Source organism: Sphaerodactylus townsendi, linkage group LG03, assembly GCF_021028975.2.
Source record: "Sphaerodactylus townsendi isolate TG3544 linkage group LG03, MPM_Stown_v2.3, whole genome shotgun sequence".
NCBI classification, from domain to species: Eukaryota; Metazoa; Chordata; class Lepidosauria; order Squamata; family Sphaerodactylidae; genus Sphaerodactylus; species Sphaerodactylus townsendi.
This window is the reverse complement of record NC_059427.1, coordinates 176,494,651-176,512,882: the sequence shown is the minus strand read 5'-3', so window position 1 is coordinate 176,512,882 and position 18,232 is coordinate 176,494,651. Positions and strand designations below refer to the sequence as shown.

Below are 18,232 nucleotides of genomic sequence, written 5' to 3'. Positions count from 1 at the left end.
TCCTCCTCCTGGAAACTCACGTGGCCCAGTCCTTACCTGTCCCACAGATTGTAATGCTGGGTCATCTTCTCATCATAGACCAGTCCAGTACGGGAAAGGGACGAGGGTCTCATGGGTCCAGCTGCTAGCCCAGGCAGGATTTTCATGGCCGGCGGAGGGCTGGCTGCACGCAGAGCAACGCAAACATCTCCCTCACCCTCCGGAGGCAAGTCAGCACCTGCGAGGCAAGAGCAGGGATTTCAGGGTCCATGGAAGGAAACACAGTCTGCTGGGTGAGAAGAGAGCAATGGAGCCAGAACAGTGTAGCCCAGTGGTGGCAAACCTTCGGCACTCCAGATGTTATGGACTACAATTCCCATCAGCCCCTGCCAGGATGGCCAATTGGCCTTGCTGGCAGGGATTGATGGGAATTGTAGTCCATAACATCTGGAGTGCCAAAGGTTTGCCACCACGGGTGTAGCCATTAAGAGTGCTGAGCCCGACAGGGAAGGGGCGGGATACAAATCTAATTAAACAAGAAGAATAAGTGTCTGGATGATCCAGGTTTGAAGCCCCACTCACATCATGGAAGCTGGCTACATGACCTAGGGCCGGTCACACACTCTCTCAGCTTAATCTACCTCACAGGGTCGTTGCGAGGATAAAACGGAGGAGAGGAGAACGATGGAAGACACTGTGGGTCCCCACCTGGGGAGAGCAGTGGGGTATCAATTAGTTAAATAACTGAAAATAAATGAATAAGATCCTTCCATTTGATTACTGCTTCAGGCAAGGGAGAAATGGAGCCATGTCTGGACACTCACTGATCCTCCGGAGGCTCTTCCAGTACTTGCAGTGAGCTGCGAGCGTTTGCGACACTGAGCGGAGGCCGCTGTGGACAGAGACAAAGAAAGAGAGAGAGAAGGGAAAACAATAGTCAGCTGGAGCCCAGGCGTGATTGGGCGGAGAGAGAAAACTGCCCCACCCCCCCTACATCCTTTACCATCCTCTTGCTCACCTGCTACATGGGAAAAGGGGAGGTTCCAACAGGGGACAGGGGTCTCCCAGCAGAGTCTTCAGGGCCGCACAGGTTCCCTCCGCCAAGGACTGAAGATTGTACCCACCCTGAAGAGGAGAAACATTACATCCAGCCTCTCCAACATGGTGCCCACGGCTCTCACTGACATTTTTTCTGGCACCCATCGAGGGTTTTTAGAAAGGAGGTGGGGCCAGGTGGGCCTTTTCTCCAGCAGGCCTTTCGATTGGCTGCGCAGATTTTTAAAAATGTTGCTTTGGCTCAAGATGCCACCATAGCACAGGGATCTTCGCCATGGGACTGAAGGCAAGCCATGGCAACCATTTTGTGGTTGGCTCCACCTCCTCTGGCAGCCATTTTTAAAATACATATGTTTATTATTTTCTCACTTTTATAAAATATCAAAATACAAAAACCCCCTCCAAAAATCAAAGATAGAATATAAGAGCCCTTCGGGGATAGGGCGGTATATAAAACTAAACAATAAATAAATAAATAAATAAAAATAAAAAATCATACATTACATATAAAATACTATATTTAACACTTTTAATTCCCTTTCCCTTGCTTAATTACCACTGGTATACTAATAATATATTAACTACAGCCACAATACATATGACTTGGGGAAAGAGTCTCCAGCCATTAATCTTCTAATCTACAAAATATGCAAAAATTATCAAAATAAAACATCATTTTTAACCATTTCAGCACAATAAATAAAATATAGTTTCCATTTCTTGTCAAACTCCTGTTTCGGCCTCCTAGTTACAAGATTAGTTGACTTGGCCCAGGTAGCATATTTCTTCTGCCCAGTTTTCTGATTCTGGGCAGTTCTCTGCTTTCCATCGGGTTGCAAATGTGACTCTGGCTCTGCGGCAGCCATTTTGTGAGCACCTAATCCCAAAGGTGCCCGAAGACTCAAAAAAGTTGGGAGTGCCACTGTAAAGAATCCCACTGCCTCTGCAAAGAAGCTGGAGGGGGAGGGGGAGGGGGTGGCATCAGCAAGCAGAGAGAGAAGCCCCCGTCACTCACCTCCAGAGACAGGACCAGCTTGCCCTCGGCCAGCGGCATCAGCAAATGTGTCAGGTGAGCAAAGCATGCTGGGGAAGCAGCCATCTCCCCCTAAGGGCAGAAACAAAGACCACTGTCCCACACTCTCTGGGCCAAAGAAAGGTTATAAGTTCAGGGAAAGGGGAAGCTATTGAGGAAGAGACTTTTTACAATGAAAGGTGGGCGTAAATTTGAACTGAAAAAGAGTCCTGTCGGATCGGGCCAGTATTCTACCTAGGTCCAGCACCATCAATTGCCCCAGAGGGCCAAACCAACCGGCTACAGAGGTTGAGGCCTTCCCTTCAGGCTGTCCCCCACCAGGTTTGCTTCCTCTGTATAGGGATGTCCCCTTCAGTTGTCATGGCTGGTAGTCACTGAAGGACTTCTCCCTATCAGCCTAACCCGCTTCCAAAGCTACCTGTTTGGCTCTACCATCACCACCACCACCACTTCTGGGGGTTACAACAGAGGCCACTCAAGTGGCTCACTGTGCTGAGAGCGAATGGCACTCCTTCCCTCCCTCCCCAATCCACACGGAGCAGCCTCCCATTTCAGCCAGCTCGTAGCAAGGGTGGGAACAGCTTGAAGGATGTGGAGCAGGAGATGGGAAATGAGGGTTTTTTGTCCCCTTCCTCATCACCAAGAACACTGCAACCATGATGCACATTTTTTTCAAAAGTCTAGGAGCTCCCTATTCATTCGAGACACTTAAAATGACTTAAGGAAGAAGTTTTAAATGCTAATGAAAATATAAACACTAAAACCCTAAAATAAACTAGCAAAAAAGACCCCCAAAGGTTGGGAAAAAGAACCAGCATACTGCTCGTCCTCATAGGGATGACAGAAGTTAGAATGAATCAGAAGAGTTTGGATTTCTACCCTGCCTTTCTCTCCTGGAAGGAGACTCAGGGTAGTTTGCAAACGCCTTTTCCCTTCCTTTCCCCACAACAGATGCCTTGTGAGGCCGGTGGGGCTGAGAAGGTTCTGAGAGAACTATGGTTAGCCTAAGGCAGGGGTCCCCAAACTACGGCCCGGGGGCCAAATGTGGCCCCCTGAAGGCATTTATCTGGCCCGCCAGGCATGGCGGCGATGGCTCCATTCATGTGCAGTGGGGGCTCAAGGGAGAGGAGGAACCAGCCCCAACGGCTGTTGATTGCAGTTACATGATGGCACCCCCAAATCTCCATGAATTTTCTGACCCAGAGTTGGAAACGTTACATGTGGCAACGCCTGCTCCGCCCTTCCCTCTCAGCTACTCCATGTGTTGCTCTCAGGCTTTCTGTTCCGCCTCACTCCCATTGGCATCAGCCAGGCTGGCAAATCGCTCGCTGGCTGCTAGGGAGGAAAGAACCCAGAAAGATACCTGATCCTGGGTTAGATGGAATGCTGGAATGCTTCATTGGGAAAGTTCTGCTTTTTTTTTTACAGGAGAAGGTTCCACAGCCTCCCCAACAATATTTGGAGCCCACCCTGTACTTGACATACTTTGGTCACTGTTCTAAAAATAGACCATGACAGAAAGGCTGAAAGGTGAAATCAAACATTTTACAATCATTTGTGCATAGGAATTTGTTCATAGTTTTTTTTAGTCCGGCCCTCCAACAGTCTGAGGGACAGTGAACTGGCCCCCTGTTTAAAAAGTTTGGGGACCCCTGGCCTAAGGTCACCCAGTAGGCTTCATGTGGAGGAGCTGGGAAACAAATCCAGTGTACCAGAAAAAGAGTCTGCTGCTCATAGGAAGGAGTGGGGAAGCAAACCCAGTATTCCATATTAGAGTCCATCTGCTTTTAACCACTACACTATGCCTCTCCCTATTTGGCCTCTCCCTGGCACCTTTCATGGACTGCGGAGAGCCCCCCAAGTTCTGTTCAGAGCACAAGTGTTACTCATTCTTTCTATGCAGAAGGAATTCCCAGTCAGTCAGAGTCTGACAACAGCAAGTGAAAATCAAGACCTGACAGGGACCACCCCCACAAGTGGGAAAGGAACATTCTGTACCTTGGGATCACCGATTACAGAGTCGAAACCCGCAGCGACCAGGACCAGCTGGGGCTGGAACTGGAAAAAAAAGCAGGAGACACATTAGCACAGATAGAAACATAGATACACAGAGGAGGAAGGGACTGTCAGGGTCATCCAGACCAACCCCCTGCACAATGCACGAGTCCTCGCCAGCCACAGAAACGACGACACCTCTGTTTTGCAATCTTGCAGTTACGGAAAGCCCAAACCTCCTAGCTGGGCCCTCAGTGCAGAAAAGAGCCATGGGGCTAAGAGGAAACCAGCCAGAACAGATAATAACAATGGTGCATTTCTGCTGCGGTCCAAGAACGGGAAGAGGAAGTAGACCTGGACTGCCTGTCACACGACTGTTTCATAACAAAGGTGGACGGGGGGATTAGAAGCAGCACATGTTTTGCAACGTACGCTGGTGCCCCTCCGCAGGTGCCAAACTCACTGTTGTCTGTGCTGGAGGGGCAGGGGGAAGACGGTACCTAAACAGAAACAAAGGTCCTGCAGGAAGCTCTACGTATGGAGTTTCTTGCTGCCAACTGAGACGATGCTCATCACCGCCCATAATCCATGCGTGCTTTTGAGATCAGGAACAGGGCTAGACCCGTTTGCCTTCCCATGACCAGAGGGGAAAGCTTAATACCCAGCAACCACAAGACCCCTCTTACTCCCCTCCTGTTCAAAACCAGGATTGAAACGGCAGGAACAGAGCGCTCGTGGACTCCTGAAGACAGAGTGCTGCCACGAGGGCCGGACAGTCAACCATCTGCTCCATTCGCCTTTGCTCCCTAGTGGATTAATCTGTTGCTGCCAGGGGGATGCCTTGTATTTTTGGCTTGTGGCTGTCTTGTGCCATCAGCCACCAGCCACTCATCAGCCAATGCAGAAAACTAAGGTAAAAGTGTCCAGATAAATAAATATTTGAAGAAGTCCAGACTTCCAGTTCTAGCGTTATGTTCTACGCACAGGGATGCAGGGGACAGAAGGAAGTATGCTACCGTAAGGCCTTCAGCCCGGAATCACCAGAGGCGTAGAGAACATGCCTTCAGTCACATGGTCCCCTGGTCATTTTAATTTTAAAGGATCAAGAGTGGCTGCCTACTGGCAGCCTTCTATCCCACACCAACACCCCAGATATGTGAAGGGGGGTTTCAGAAACCTTCAAGGGTGTGGAAAATTGAAGGCACTCACATCCCCGCCCCCCACTCTGAACTGATGACAGGTTAAAGGGGGTAAAAGTCCCCTCCTCCACACCCACACCCAGTACTAGACCACACTTATTTTTTCTGTATTGGGTACAAAGATGCCCTTTGGAATGGACAAACACCCCCCACCCCCCACCCCCAGGTGTGTCTTACCTCAAAGGCTACAGGCAGCAGGAGGTGTAAAAAGGCAGAGAGGTAGTCGGCATCTCGCATTCCTGTCTACAGGGAACAAAAGAGCAGGTTCGGAACTTGAGAGAGGCTCCAGGCCCTCAGGAGCTCATTGAAAATACATGATCCTACCAGCTCATACACAGAGTCTGGGTGGAGAACAAACACCCATCCAAAAGGGAAGGGAAATCCTTCTTGGAATTAGCCCAATGCAGCACAGTGGGTAGAGTTGTAGAGGACTTGGAAGACCTTAGATCAAACTCCCCACAATGTCGCCATCATGAAGGGGAGTGGGTGACCATGGGTCGGTCACTTTCAGTTGGACAACATCACAGGATGGTTGTGAGGGGACGTTGTGAGGGAGCACCACTTCCTGAAGGATGGATGGAATAAAAATGGAGGGATACTTGGATGGGGACTGCAGAACAAAGAGGGAGGCAGGCAAAGAGGGGGGATTGCACAGGATGTGGACCTAGTGACTTTCTTCAAGGCTGCTGTTGAACTGAGATTCGAACCCAGAGCCAAGCCCAAGCCATCACGGACTTACAACCCTTCCTCTTCCCTGAATCCACAATTTCAGGCCAAGGCGCAGGAAATGCCAAGGGCCCTACCTGGTTCCAGGGCACGTTGATATTGTAGCCCTCTCCCCGGCCTCTGCCCACGGCATGGCTGTCAGATTCAGGAAGGTGGGGCCAGAATCCACCTTCTTCGTAGCGGTGGACAGAGAAATAAAGGACGCTGGGAAAGAGAAGTCATGACAATGAGGAGAAAGGGTCCAACCCACCCCTGCCGTCCCCCTCCCCCCATTCAGAGCCACCCATTCATTCCACACCTGGGACTGTCCTCAAAGAGGTACTGGGTGCCTTGTCCGTGATGGACGTCCCAATCGACAATAAGCACCCTGGAAGAGAAACAAAACAAGGAGACGTAACAGAGCTCCACACTGGGAAAAAGACACGGCAGTCCAACCCACAGCATTCACAATGTCCCTTGAAGGAAGCCTGGGAGCTGAAATTCTGCAAGATAACCCCTTTCTCAAAATCCTGCCTCTCCGTTAGATCCCCAGATCTTTGCCCAGTAATTAGACTCTGGCATATTGCTCAGAAGCCTTTATCATGGACACAGACCAGGTTCACAGTTTCAAAGTTATCCTCACAGAATCCCCCCTCCCACTTCCTCAGAGCACAGCGTCTGGCAGCCTGCACTTTTGGGTGTACGCGGCACCAAGGTCAACAGCAGATCACATCGGAGCCCCCTGGCTGCCAGCCCGAGACAACAACAACAATTCTTTCCCGTGGGCTGGCACGTCAGGGGAGGAAGCCGTCGAAGCAGCAGACGCAGCGCAGAAGCCGTCAACTCAGGTCAAGGCACGAATGCATAGACAGCAACAGTTACATAGATCAAGAGTGGGTTACATATAACAAGAGCATATCGGCCCCACCTTGACACTCTTGCTCAAGCTCTCAGGAAGGGTAGAAGGACAGTGGAAGAAAATGGAGTCTGTAGCATTCACATCTCGAAAGAATCTTTGGGGCAACAGCTGACCACAGCACAGGAACTGGCCAGCCCATCCCCAGAAAGGGAAACACAAGTGTGGCTCGAGTCACAGGAGGAGGAATTTATACATAAAAGTTCAGAGACGTCCAAACAGGCACTGGCTGTGATGAGCTGATCAGTCGTCCCTTAGCACTGTAGGGCAGCCGCTCAGGTGTTCAAAGGGCGTTGTAGACACGGTTTACAAAAGCCCTTAAGGGTACTATCATCACATAAAAAAGGGAAAGCAGACGCAGCCACCTAGTTAGAGTCGGGGGGGGGGGGGGGGTTCCCAGCTCACACCGTTTGCTGGTATCTACATAAACAGACTTTATATCTGACTTTCAAAGAAGCAACAATGGATACCAAAAGTAGAATTTAGGATTCCCTACATCCACCCATCCTACCAGAGCTATGTAGCCAGCTGGTGTGTTTTCCACATAATTGACCTTTATTAGGTATCTGCAATAGGTAAGTTTCCCTTTAGCAATAAATGTAAAGGCCCGTGGTCATCCAGATGTGCTGATGGGGCAGTTCCACTAATGGGCTCCCTCAGAACAAAGAAGAAAAGAAGGAGTTTGGATTGATATCCTGCCTTTCTCTCCTGCAAGGAGTCTCAAGGTGGCTTACAAACTCCTTCCCTTCCTCTCCCCGCAACAGACACCTTGTGAGGTAGGTGGCACTGAGAGAGTTCTGAGAGAACAATGGTTAGCCCAAGGTCACCCAGCAGGCTTTACATGTAGGAGTGGGGAAACAAATCCATTTCACCAGATAAGAGCCTGCTGCTCATGTGGAAGAGCAGGGAAAACAAACCCGGTTCTCCGGATTAGAGTCCACTTGCTCTTGACTACTACACCAAATTGGCTCTCTTCAGGGTCTTTGGGACAGTTAAAGAGCAACACATCTAAACCACAGGTGTCAAACTTGCGGCCCTCCAGATGTTATGGACTACAGTTCCCATCACCCCCTGCCAGCATCATGTTTGACCCCTGTGAGCGGCACTCACCCAGTGGCTTGGAAGCTCCACGAGGCTTTTTGACATGTCCCTTGTGGCTCTGCTGAGCCGCATTCCCCAACATGGCACATTCCCCGTGTTTCAGGTATGTGGGCAGACCCTTACCTGTTGGGTCTTACGGTTGGCAGGCAGTTCCTGCTTTGAAACAGCTGCCACCAGAGTAAGATGTGATCCCCCCTGAGGTGCCAGGGATGGACGTAAATGTGGCTCTCCTGGCTGATGGCAACTGCGAACGTGGCTCTCCATGAGTCACGAGGTGAGTACCCCAGAAGGCTGAGGATACGTGCTGACAATCCCAAGGATGCAATCCATGCCCACATCACTCACCGATCCACCCCCAACTTCTGCCGGGCATACTGGGCTGCAATGCCCACATTGTTGAACATGCAGTATCCATCCATCTTGTTGCGCTGCGCATGGTGTCCAGGCGGTCTGAAAGCCAAAAGAGACACTAGCTAGCCCTGAAATATATAGGAAGAAGCAGCAGCATTTGGATTTGTATCCCAGCTTTCTTTTCTAGAAGGAGTCTCAAGGCAGCTTAGAAACTCCTTTCCTGCCTCTCCCCACAGGTGAGGCAGGTGTAGCTGAGAGAGTTCTGAGAGAACCATGACAGGCCCAAGGTCACCCAGCAGGCTTCATGTGGAAGAGGGGGGAAAACAAATCCAGTTAACCAGATAAGAGTCTGTCACTCATGTGGAGGAGTGAGGAATCAAACCAGGTTCTCTAGATTACAGTCTTCCTGCTTTTAACCACTACACCATACTGTAACTATGAAAGAACTATTAAAGGGGGGGGGGGAGCAGTAACATTGGTAAATTGAAGGCTATAGCTACCAAATCATTAAGTCTGCTTTACTGCACAGACCATCCTCCCACATACCTCAAGTGCTGCCACACAGAATCTGACAACACCGTATGTTATATCAAGACTGATATCTGTAAGCAGCATGGAAATATAAAATTGTTCTGTGTGACTTGGGAATCTACACAGCAATGGTGAAATTAAAGCAATTGTGGGGAATCAAACTCCATTCTCCAGATTAGAGTCCACCACTCTTAACCTCGACACCACCGCTGGTTAGGCAGTTGAGAGGTTTATGCCACATTAGTAGTAGACTAGGCTGACCAGCCATCCCGCTTTTGGCGGGACCGGCCCGCCTTTGGAGAATTTGTCCCGCGTCCCGCGGGTTCAACAAATTGTCCCGATTGTGTGGAGGCTGCTGCACTTGCCGGGGAAGCGCCAAGGAGCAGTCGCGGCAGCGGCCTCCCATCTTGCTCCGACGCCGCAGGAAGCGCACAGGCTTCACCCCAAGGAGCTTGCCGTTTGCACGCCCTGTCACAGAGGCTGGTAAGCGGCGAGCCTTAAAGGCTCCGTGCTCGCTGACATAATCTGGGGCTCGCCATTTGCCGCCCTGTGACAGGAGGCTGACAAGCGGAAGAAACCCAAAAGCCGATAGATGCTGCTGCGACCTTGTAGTGGGCGCGCAGCGCCTACCACCACTGCCTCCCAATCCCGGATCACAAAGGTGACCATCTGGTCACCTTATAGTAGACACAAGCACTATTACTCCTTTACTGAGGTTGCTTCTGCATAAGGGTGGGAAAAGTCCCATCGTGGTCCCAGAGTCAGCCAGCCAGGATTCCTCGGACAAGGAGTCCTGGCAGAGTGTGACCCGGCCTCACCACAGCCCCAGCCAGCTGAGTCTCAAGAGCAGCCAGAAGCTTCACTGGGCAGAGACGGAGCTGGCTCAAGACAAGCCAAGAGCAGGAGGTCAGAGTGCTTGCAGAAGCACCTCCAATCCGCCCTGCTCACCTGAACCGCAGCTGGCTGGAACCGCACTCTAAAAGGCGCAGTGCATGCTTGGAGGCCCAGAGGCCTTGCACAGACTGAGCCTGAGCCGCAGCCCAGATGTCTGGGAGACGGCTCCAGGAAGTGGAAGTTGCAGGAGCAACGCTGTTAAAAGCCCCACAGCTCTCTCTCTCGCACCTGTTCGCAGGCTGATCACTCGGAACTTAGACTCGGACCGGATTGCCTGATCTGACCCACCTTCAATCCTTGGCTGCCTCTTCCCAGACCTGCTTGGAACTTGTTCCTCTGAGAGAAAGACTGCTCTCTCCCTCTCTTACGTCTGTGCCTGCTAGCAGCTGTAATCTGACTTCCTGGGAGCTCGGCAGGTCAGGCCAGGCCACCACCGCCCCCCCCCCCCCCACTGCAGAAGCAGCAGCAAAGTGAGTTGGTGGGGTACAGTGGAGCAAAAAGTAGTTTACACAAGTTTTACAAGTTTTGCTCTCTTGGGCCTTAACCCATTCCTTCTTACAACTTTTGCATTTATATCTATAAAGTAGCAAAAAAAAAAAACCTATTTGAAGGAGGAAGTTTAAGGGTATGTCCAGCCCAGGGATCTCTAAGCTTTGGAATTCTGACACAGTGTGGTAGAAACTGCTACAAACATGGCCGCCAAAAAATGGCTGCTGCCGGAGACGGAGCCAACCACAAAATTGTGGTCGCTGTGAGGACAAAAGAGAGGAGGGGAGGAAACCACAGGCCACTTTGCGCCCCCTTTAAGGAGAAAGCAAGGTACAAATGCAGCAAAGGAATACTAAAATAAAACAGTTACTATTTACACAGCGTTCCTAAGGAACAGGCTGCATTTCGTAGTCAGTTCATACATTAGGCAGGGGCAAACTCCGATTTGTTTTGGAACCAGCCTTCTTCCCAGCTCAGCATGTTCTATTCCTTTCTTCCAGCATGCCAGAGAGTCAATACCCACTTCTAAGGTTGAGAATCTAAAGGTTTAGGTTACATCTACTGGCAATCCTAAATTGTGGTTTTTAATTTTTACAAAATGTATTTTACATATTCTATTTTATATATTTTAATGATGCTGAAACCTGCTTGGCAGGCAGAAATTTTTTTTATAGTAAATAAACAAGGGGAAAATAAATTCCCCCCCCTCTCCCCCCTTTCCAAGAAGAGAATACTTCCAAACCCAACAATTCAATTGTTGGGATTCACTGACGGAGGATGTAGTGATGGCCACAGGCACAGACAACTTTAAAAGGGGCTTCTTACGTTCTTATGAAGGTCTGGGCCCTCTATGCCCAGCATGCTGGCCCTCCAGGGCAACTGACGGGCCACTGGGTGTGACAGGATGCTGGACTGGATGGACCACTGGTCTGACCCAGCAGGGTTCTCATGTTCTTGTCATACCTGACCAACGCCAGCCCATTCCGGAGCTCCCCAGACAGCACTTTCTCTACAAGTTGCAGGACAGAACCTCCGGCGAGGCAGGCGCAGCGGTAGGAGTTCTTGGGCATGAAGGGAAAGAACCAGGTTAGACTGGAGATCTTCCACCTGGGCAACCAACCTTCCCCTCTCGTAAGATGAAATGGAACTCCCAAATCCCAGCCAATAGCCAGAGTAAACCCAGAACAAGGGCGGGCGGGCGGGCGGGCAGGTGTGGGGGGACACAGGTAAGCACACTCGATACTTTAGTAGAAAAATAACCTCAATCTTCGCAGGCGGTACAGTCACACTACATCTGGCAGTGGCTGCATTCTCAATCTAGCATTCTCAATTTTAGCTCTCCAAAACAAGACCTACAGGTTTCTAGTCCTCGTGGTGCCTTCGCCCAGAGTCAGCATCTCAGTAGGTAACCTGCTGCTTATTTAAGTGCTTTGGGGCACTAGTGCAGCAGGTGGGAACGTCTCTCTTCCTTCATAGTACTATGCCTGCCTTCTGCGAGGCAAAGCTGCAGTGTAGGAGAGGCACCTGGGCACACAAGGGATGCTGCAGCACCATGAAGCCGAAGGGGAAAGCACACAACCGCTGACCACCACAGCACTGGCTCCCAGGTTGATTTCCATAAAGCCAGCAGAAGCTTTCACAGACACAACAGAGAAGAAGAGGAAGAGTTTGGATTTATATCCCCCCTTTCTCTCCTGCAGGAGACTCAAAGGGGCTGACAATCTCCTTGCCCTTCCCCCCTCACAACAAACACCCTGTGAGGTGGGTGGGGCTGAGAGAGCTCGGAGAAGCTGTGACGAGCCCAAGGTCACCCAGCTGGCGTGTGTGGGAGTGCACAGGCTAATCTGAATTCCCCAGATAAGCCTCCACAGCTCAGGCGGCAGAGCTGGGAATCAAACCCGGCTCCTCCAGATCAGAGTGCACCTGCTCTTTGCCACTGCACCACTACAAGAAGAGGCGTACCGGGGGTAAATGGCACCCGGAGACAAATTGTCTCCAGGCACCCCCTGCTGCCGCCCTGCCCCCTGTGCCTGGACGTAGGGCAGGGCTCCGCCCCTGGCTGGGCTCCCAGCCAGCAGCTCTGGGGAGGCCAGAAGAGACTGTTGACCCCGGCCTTGGAGAGCTGCTTTTATGAACACTGAGGCCGGGGGGGAGGGGGCTTGGGGGAGCCACCCCCACCCCTGGAAGCATGGCCACGCCTCCCCAAGCCCCACCCCTGGCCTCAGTGCTTATAAAAGCAGCTCTCCAAGGCCAGGGACAGCAGTCTCTTCTGGTGTCCCCAGAGGGGAGGACAGAAGGGACTGCCAGCTGCTGGCTGGGAGCCCGGGAAGCCGGAGGCAGGCGCCCTATGATAGCCCTGCCCTCGATGGCCCGACATGGAGGCGGGGTCGAGGGCTCCCGAGAGGCTGGCTAGGCAGCAGGAAGTCCTGCTGCCTCGTCGTCTTCAAGCACCCTCGACCCTGTCCATGTCATCATCGACATGGGCAGGGTTGAGGGCACCTGGCTCCACCCCCACTGCTGTCTTCCTGGTCACATGGGGGCCCAATTTTGCGCCCCCATGTCACCAGAAGAGTGGCACCCAGGGACAAGGGGTACCCCTTGTCCCATGGCAAACACGCCAGTGCAACAGAGATACCAAGAGGCTCCATAACAATTTTTTTTGGGGGGGGGGGGGAAGGTTAGACGGTGCATGTCCAGTCACCACCTTCCAGGCCGAACACTCATGCGCGCAGCCCTGAGGATAAGTACCGGGTGAAGGTAGACAGAATCATATGTGTCTGACAGAGACTTCAGCTCCGCCTCCCTCATTGTTCCGGTGGATTCCATCAGCACCAGGTACTCCGGACTGTTGCAAAAAAAGAAAAAGGAAGACGTCAGCTGAGAAGGGCGCGTCCCACCCCTCCCCAGTTCACCACCCGGGTCTCCCCCTCCAGCAGCCAGCTTCACCTGTGAGCCAAAAGAATCTCCTCCTGGGTGAGTTCACGGGCCTGCAGTGGAAGAGAGCCACCAGGGGAAGGTCACAATGGCCTGCTAGATCCTGTTTTCAATCCTACCACAGCAGGAGGGATTAAAACCCGGGGGGGGGGTGTGTGTCTTGCTCTCTCCCACCCTCTCACCGTCACTGGGACGCAACGCTCCAACAGCTCCTGCTGCAGCAGTTTTTCCCGTATAGCCACCAACCTTTCTGGGCACTCTGGAAAGCTGGAGAGGAAACAGCAAGAAGGTACATGAGGAGCATCCAAAACTTATTCAATCTGGAGGAGGCCAACGAGAGTGCGGGGAGGGGAACAAACAAAGGGGCAAATCCCGTCCTGGAAAACAGGGACGAAAGAGCACCCACCCTGATGCAAAACACACAGAGACACGACCGATGCCTCCCAGGCTGAGGCAGGGCCCGACAGTGTCTGATTAGAGGCAGGATAGTCATCTTTACCTAGATCCCAGTCCTTTAATCTGACAGGTGAAGGTTACAGCAAGACAAGCAATGGGGAAGGAGTCCATTCTGGAGAGTGGGGGGCGGCAAAGAACAGAGTGGGTTTAAACATTTCAAAATGTCGCCATCGTCACAAGGAAAAAGTGAGGATAAAGGAAAAGGTGGCTGGAATGGGTGGACGGAAGGACTGGAATTGAAGTGGAGGAGGAGAGGACATTAACACTGCAACATGCTACAGCCACAAGGAGCAGGGTTGGGCTGAGACTGAGAACACCACTTACTCTCAAAAGTCAGGGATGGTGAACAGGCCTTCAAGAACCTGCAAAACTGCGGGGTGATGCGCAGGAAATGCATAAAACCCAAGGCGCAGGCACAAGCCTTGAGTTTTTGAACAAGTTTCTAGACCTGGTGACTGTGGAGAATGGCTCCTGCTTGATGTTCAGGAAAGTTCACGGGGCCGGCTTGTGAGCACCTGGCGTTCTTTTTAATATCACAGAATCCCACACCTAGACAACGCTTCTGGTTTCTGCTTCCACTGAAGCTCTGTTCTGCACCCTCATCCTGGTGCATCTAGACCAGGGGTCTGCAACCTGTGGCTCTCCAGATGTTCGTGGACTACAATTCCCATCAGCCAATTGGCCATGCTGGCAGGGGCTGATGGGATTTGTAGTCCACGAACATCTGGAGAGCCGCAGGTTGCAGACCCCTGCTCTGGACGAAGAAACCAAAATTCCAACTCCCGCACACAAATCTGAAATGGGCAAGTCCAGTTCATTCATGCAAATAGGCTTGATGGATAATTTATTCACATAGTAGGATCTGATTGCTTGCCCCCTCCTTCTGTCCATTCAGTGCTCGAGGACCACCCCCCTCCAGGAATGGTAACTGTATCCACTCCTACTCTTCCCCCCCGCCCCCCCAACCACCATCATCTACTGCAGGCGTGTCTACAATTCCCATCAGTCCTCCCAACATGAGCATTGACTATACTGGCAAGGGCTGATGGGAATAATAGTTCATGCACATGTGGAGGGCCGCGAGTTTGACACCTGTGACCTACTGTAAGTATCTGCAAAAAACAAACTTTGGCCATTCCAGGTGACATCTTTTTATCAGCACAACCCTGAAACCAAGACCTCTTGCAAAAAAACTGGTACAAAATGGAGGCCTGGTCAAGCTGTATCAAAGCAATCTGGTTGAGAGGGTCTTGGAAATGCAGATTTTAGATTACAAATATTCTGAAGCGGGAATATAGTCAGGAGGGTCTGTGGGGACAGTAACATGGGAACACTGACATTTAGAAAGACATCGCAACAGCAGTTCTTAAAAATGGAGCGGGCAGGAGCGCAAAGAGTCCCGTGTTCAGTTGTCTGTTGTCGTTTTTCAAAGGGACACTTCAAATCAGTCTTCTTGATCGTAGGACGCAAATAGTTAGAGGCACGGGGTTTGCCAGAGGGCGCCTCACAGATTCGCCTCACAGATTCGCCTCACAGCTGGGATGGTGATATCTCAAGGCTGTCAGGACGAGTTACCTCAGAATAGTGACAGAACGTTGATTCTGACAGCAGGCCCCCAAGGGAGACTATTTAAATATGCCCATGTGACAAGTAACCCAAATAAACTCCCTGCCCATAGAGAAAAATCACCTCGGGGAGACTAGATGAGCCCTTCTCTATTTTCATACTAGCTTCCTAAGCATAAAATGGTGTTTTGGGGTTGTTGGGTTTTTTTTGGTAACGGAGCATTCAGATCTGGAAACGTCATCTCTTATCTGCAGACTGAACAGGTTCAGTTAATTGGGGGAGGCGCCGACTTCACTGCCACCTGATTCTGCCGATTTAATGAAGTCACTCTCCGATTGCTAGAGCAGATTGGAAGCCCTTTGGAGTCCCTCAGCTCCACGCTCCTCCAGGAATACCTGGGCCTTTGCCATATCATCGTTAAGCGAAAGGGACATCTGTACCCCCACGATAGCACAGAGCTGCACAAAAAGTCACAGAGAGAGGACTGGTAGGAAAGAAGCACAGAGGACATGGCGGGCGTTGTAGCCTGCTCAAGGAGCCAATGAGGTTTGTATGCAGTGTAGGACATCTAAAGACTGGTCTATACACACAGCAGAATGGGGCTACAGAGAGCCGAGACCATCAAAGGCCCCTTCCGCACAGCAAACGTATAACAGGTTGAAGTCATGATAAAGGAACATGTTATCCTATTTTCTCGTGCGTTCTGTGCAGGCAACGACTGGAGGCCCCGGACACAATCCAGGCTGCTGTCGCACCTTCGCATGGAGATGCCTCTCTTTTTTTATTCACCTGCCACACAGGTGTAGCTATGCAGGTGTGCAGGAATGAACCCCCACAGCCATCTCAGTGCCCCATGACATGACTGGCTGCACTTGCACGGATACACAGATGCAAGCTGCAATTTCCCCCCCATTTTTCAAGGAAAGGGGCCTCCCTGCAATTGCCAGGCAATACTGAATGGCTTCTCCCTGACCGTGGAGGACGGGGTGGAAGGGAGGGAAATGAAGGAGGAGGAGGAGGAGGAGGAGGAGGAGGAGGAGGAGGAGGAGGAGGAGGAGGAGGAGGAGGAGGAGGAGGAGGAGGAGGAGGAGGAGGAGGAGGAGGAGGAGGAGGAGGAGGAGGAGGGGGAGGAGGAGGAGGAGGAGGAGAGAAGAAGAAGGAGAAGAAGAAGAAGAAGAAGAAGAAGAAGAAGAAGAAGAAGAAGAAGAAGAAGAAGAAGAAGAAGAAGGAGGGGAGTTTGGATTTATATCCCCCCTTTCTCTCCTGTAGGAGACTCAAAAGAGCTGACAATCTCCTTCCCCCCTCACAACAAACACCCTGTGAGGTAGGTGGGGCTGAGAGAGCTCCGAGAAGCTGTGACTAGCCCAAGGTCACCCAGCTGGCGTGTGTGGGAGTGCACAGGCTAATCTGAATTCCCCAGATAAACCTCCACAGCTCAGGCGGCAGAGCGGAGAATCAAACCCGGTTCCTCCAGATTAGATACACGAGCTCTTAACCTCCTACGCCACTGCTGCTCCTGCCTGGCCGTTCGCCTTTCCAAAAGGATCACTTGTTTAGCAATTTTAAAAACACCTGGGTTGGGGGGGAAATAAAACGGGGCAGATTCGTTTTGGGGGTGGGACCTGTGCAAAGCCCCCCCCCCAACTTATATAGCATCCTACACCTGTGTTTCTTGGCCTGTGCAAAAAGGGCCAAAGAGATTGTACCATTTCCGACTTGCAAGCGAGGGAACTGTATTTCTCAACACTCCCGTGCAAGCAGACAACTAACACAGCGTGCTAATAGCTGGGTTAGAATACTTCTCCTTCATATGCTTTAAGGAAACATTTTGAGAGGCAACTACCCCCACCGAGAGTCCCCTCCTTCCATCCCCTCATTCTGCTGGACGTACGAACCGGATCCTGAGTTCAGAAGTTTGAGAAACACCACATGAGAAACAGGAAACAGATTGTCTTAGGACTGAATATCACAATGGCACAGGAATTGGGGATACAGTGGTAGCCACAGGGGGAGAACTGAGAAAGGATGAAGCGTGGCCACGGCACAAAGGACGGGACTATGCTCAGAGTGCAAAGCGGCAGGGGACAAAATCACAGCCACAGGATTACGAATTGGAAAGTTAAGGGAGGAACTGAGAAAGGATGGAGCACGACCACGGTGCGGAGGGCACAGGACGGGATGGCGTTCAGAGCACAGTGGAACAGTGAGCCAGGCAGAGCGGGATTTAAAACGAAGGGAACGCCATAGATTTACAAGTGGCACAGAGGAGGATAAAATCTGGATTATATTTACCCACGTCCAAACCATGGGTACTTTTTCCCCTCTGCCAGGAAAAAAATAAGTCAATGGTTTTGATGTTAGGAAACACACATTAGACTCCCAAGCTGCTTAGAACAGAGTGCACACTGGGAAATGTAGTTCCAAGACCTGCTGGACTACAACCCCCCCCCCCCAATGGAGCGTAGGACGCTTTTTGACAAGAACCACCCTTCCCCCCACACCTTCCAACCCCATTTTCTTTCAAGGCTTTCAAACGTCAAAATAAACTGGTTGTGGTGGGTTTTCCAGGCTGTGTGGCCGTGGTCTGGTGGATCTTGCTCCTAACGTTTCGCCAGCATCTGTGGCTGGCATCTTCAGAGGTGTATCACAGAGGGAAGTCTGTCACACACTGTGCCTAGTGAGAAGGGAAAATTTAATGGGGTATATATTGTCCATGTCCCAGGGTGGGGAACCAATCAGTAAGTGTTTGGGAAGAACTTGTTATGCAAAGATGTGGTTGATAGTATTGCATTGCGGGTGGGGCTTATCAGTCCAGGGAGTGATTCACATTTTCATCCCCTGCAGCAGCAGTAGCATTGGTGAATGCAAATCCTGTGTTTGGGTGGAGTCCATTGTCCGTGAACTTAGCATGCCCTTGGGGTTTGCTTCTGGTGTTTTTAACATTCCCTTCTCTCTGGACACAGCACGTAACAGACTTCCCTCTGTGATACACCTCTGAAGATGCCAGCCACAGATGCAGGCAAAACG

The 18,232-nt window shown here is 51.3% G+C and overlaps 1 protein-coding gene across 5 annotated transcripts in view; it reads right to left on the bottom strand.

Moving 5' to 3' along the window:
* Positions 1 to 18,232, bottom strand: part of HDAC6 (histone deacetylase 6) — a 51,752-nt gene that overhangs the window by 25,089 nt on the left and 8,431 nt on the right. For all 5 annotated transcript variants that reach the window (XM_048490376.1, XM_048490375.1, XM_048490380.1 and 2 more), the window contains exons 5-17: positions 13,366 to 13,450; positions 13,196 to 13,236; positions 12,998 to 13,094; positions 11,213 to 11,310; positions 8,330 to 8,434; positions 6,287 to 6,355; positions 6,066 to 6,192; positions 5,440 to 5,505; positions 4,067 to 4,126; positions 2,051 to 2,140; positions 998 to 1,104; positions 804 to 871; positions 37 to 217 (exon numbers count right to left, since the gene is read on the bottom strand). In XM_048490376.1, the coding sequence (XP_048346333.1) occupies positions 37 to 217; positions 804 to 871; positions 998 to 1,104; positions 2,051 to 2,140; positions 4,067 to 4,126; positions 5,440 to 5,505; positions 6,066 to 6,192; positions 6,287 to 6,355; positions 8,330 to 8,434; positions 11,213 to 11,310; positions 12,998 to 13,094; positions 13,196 to 13,236; positions 13,366 to 13,450 (1,194 nt within the window). The remainder of the gene's footprint in view (positions 1 to 36; positions 218 to 803; positions 872 to 997; positions 1,105 to 2,050; positions 2,141 to 4,066; positions 4,127 to 5,439; positions 5,506 to 6,065; positions 6,193 to 6,286; positions 6,356 to 8,329; positions 8,435 to 11,212; positions 11,311 to 12,997; positions 13,095 to 13,195; positions 13,237 to 13,365; positions 13,451 to 18,232) is intronic.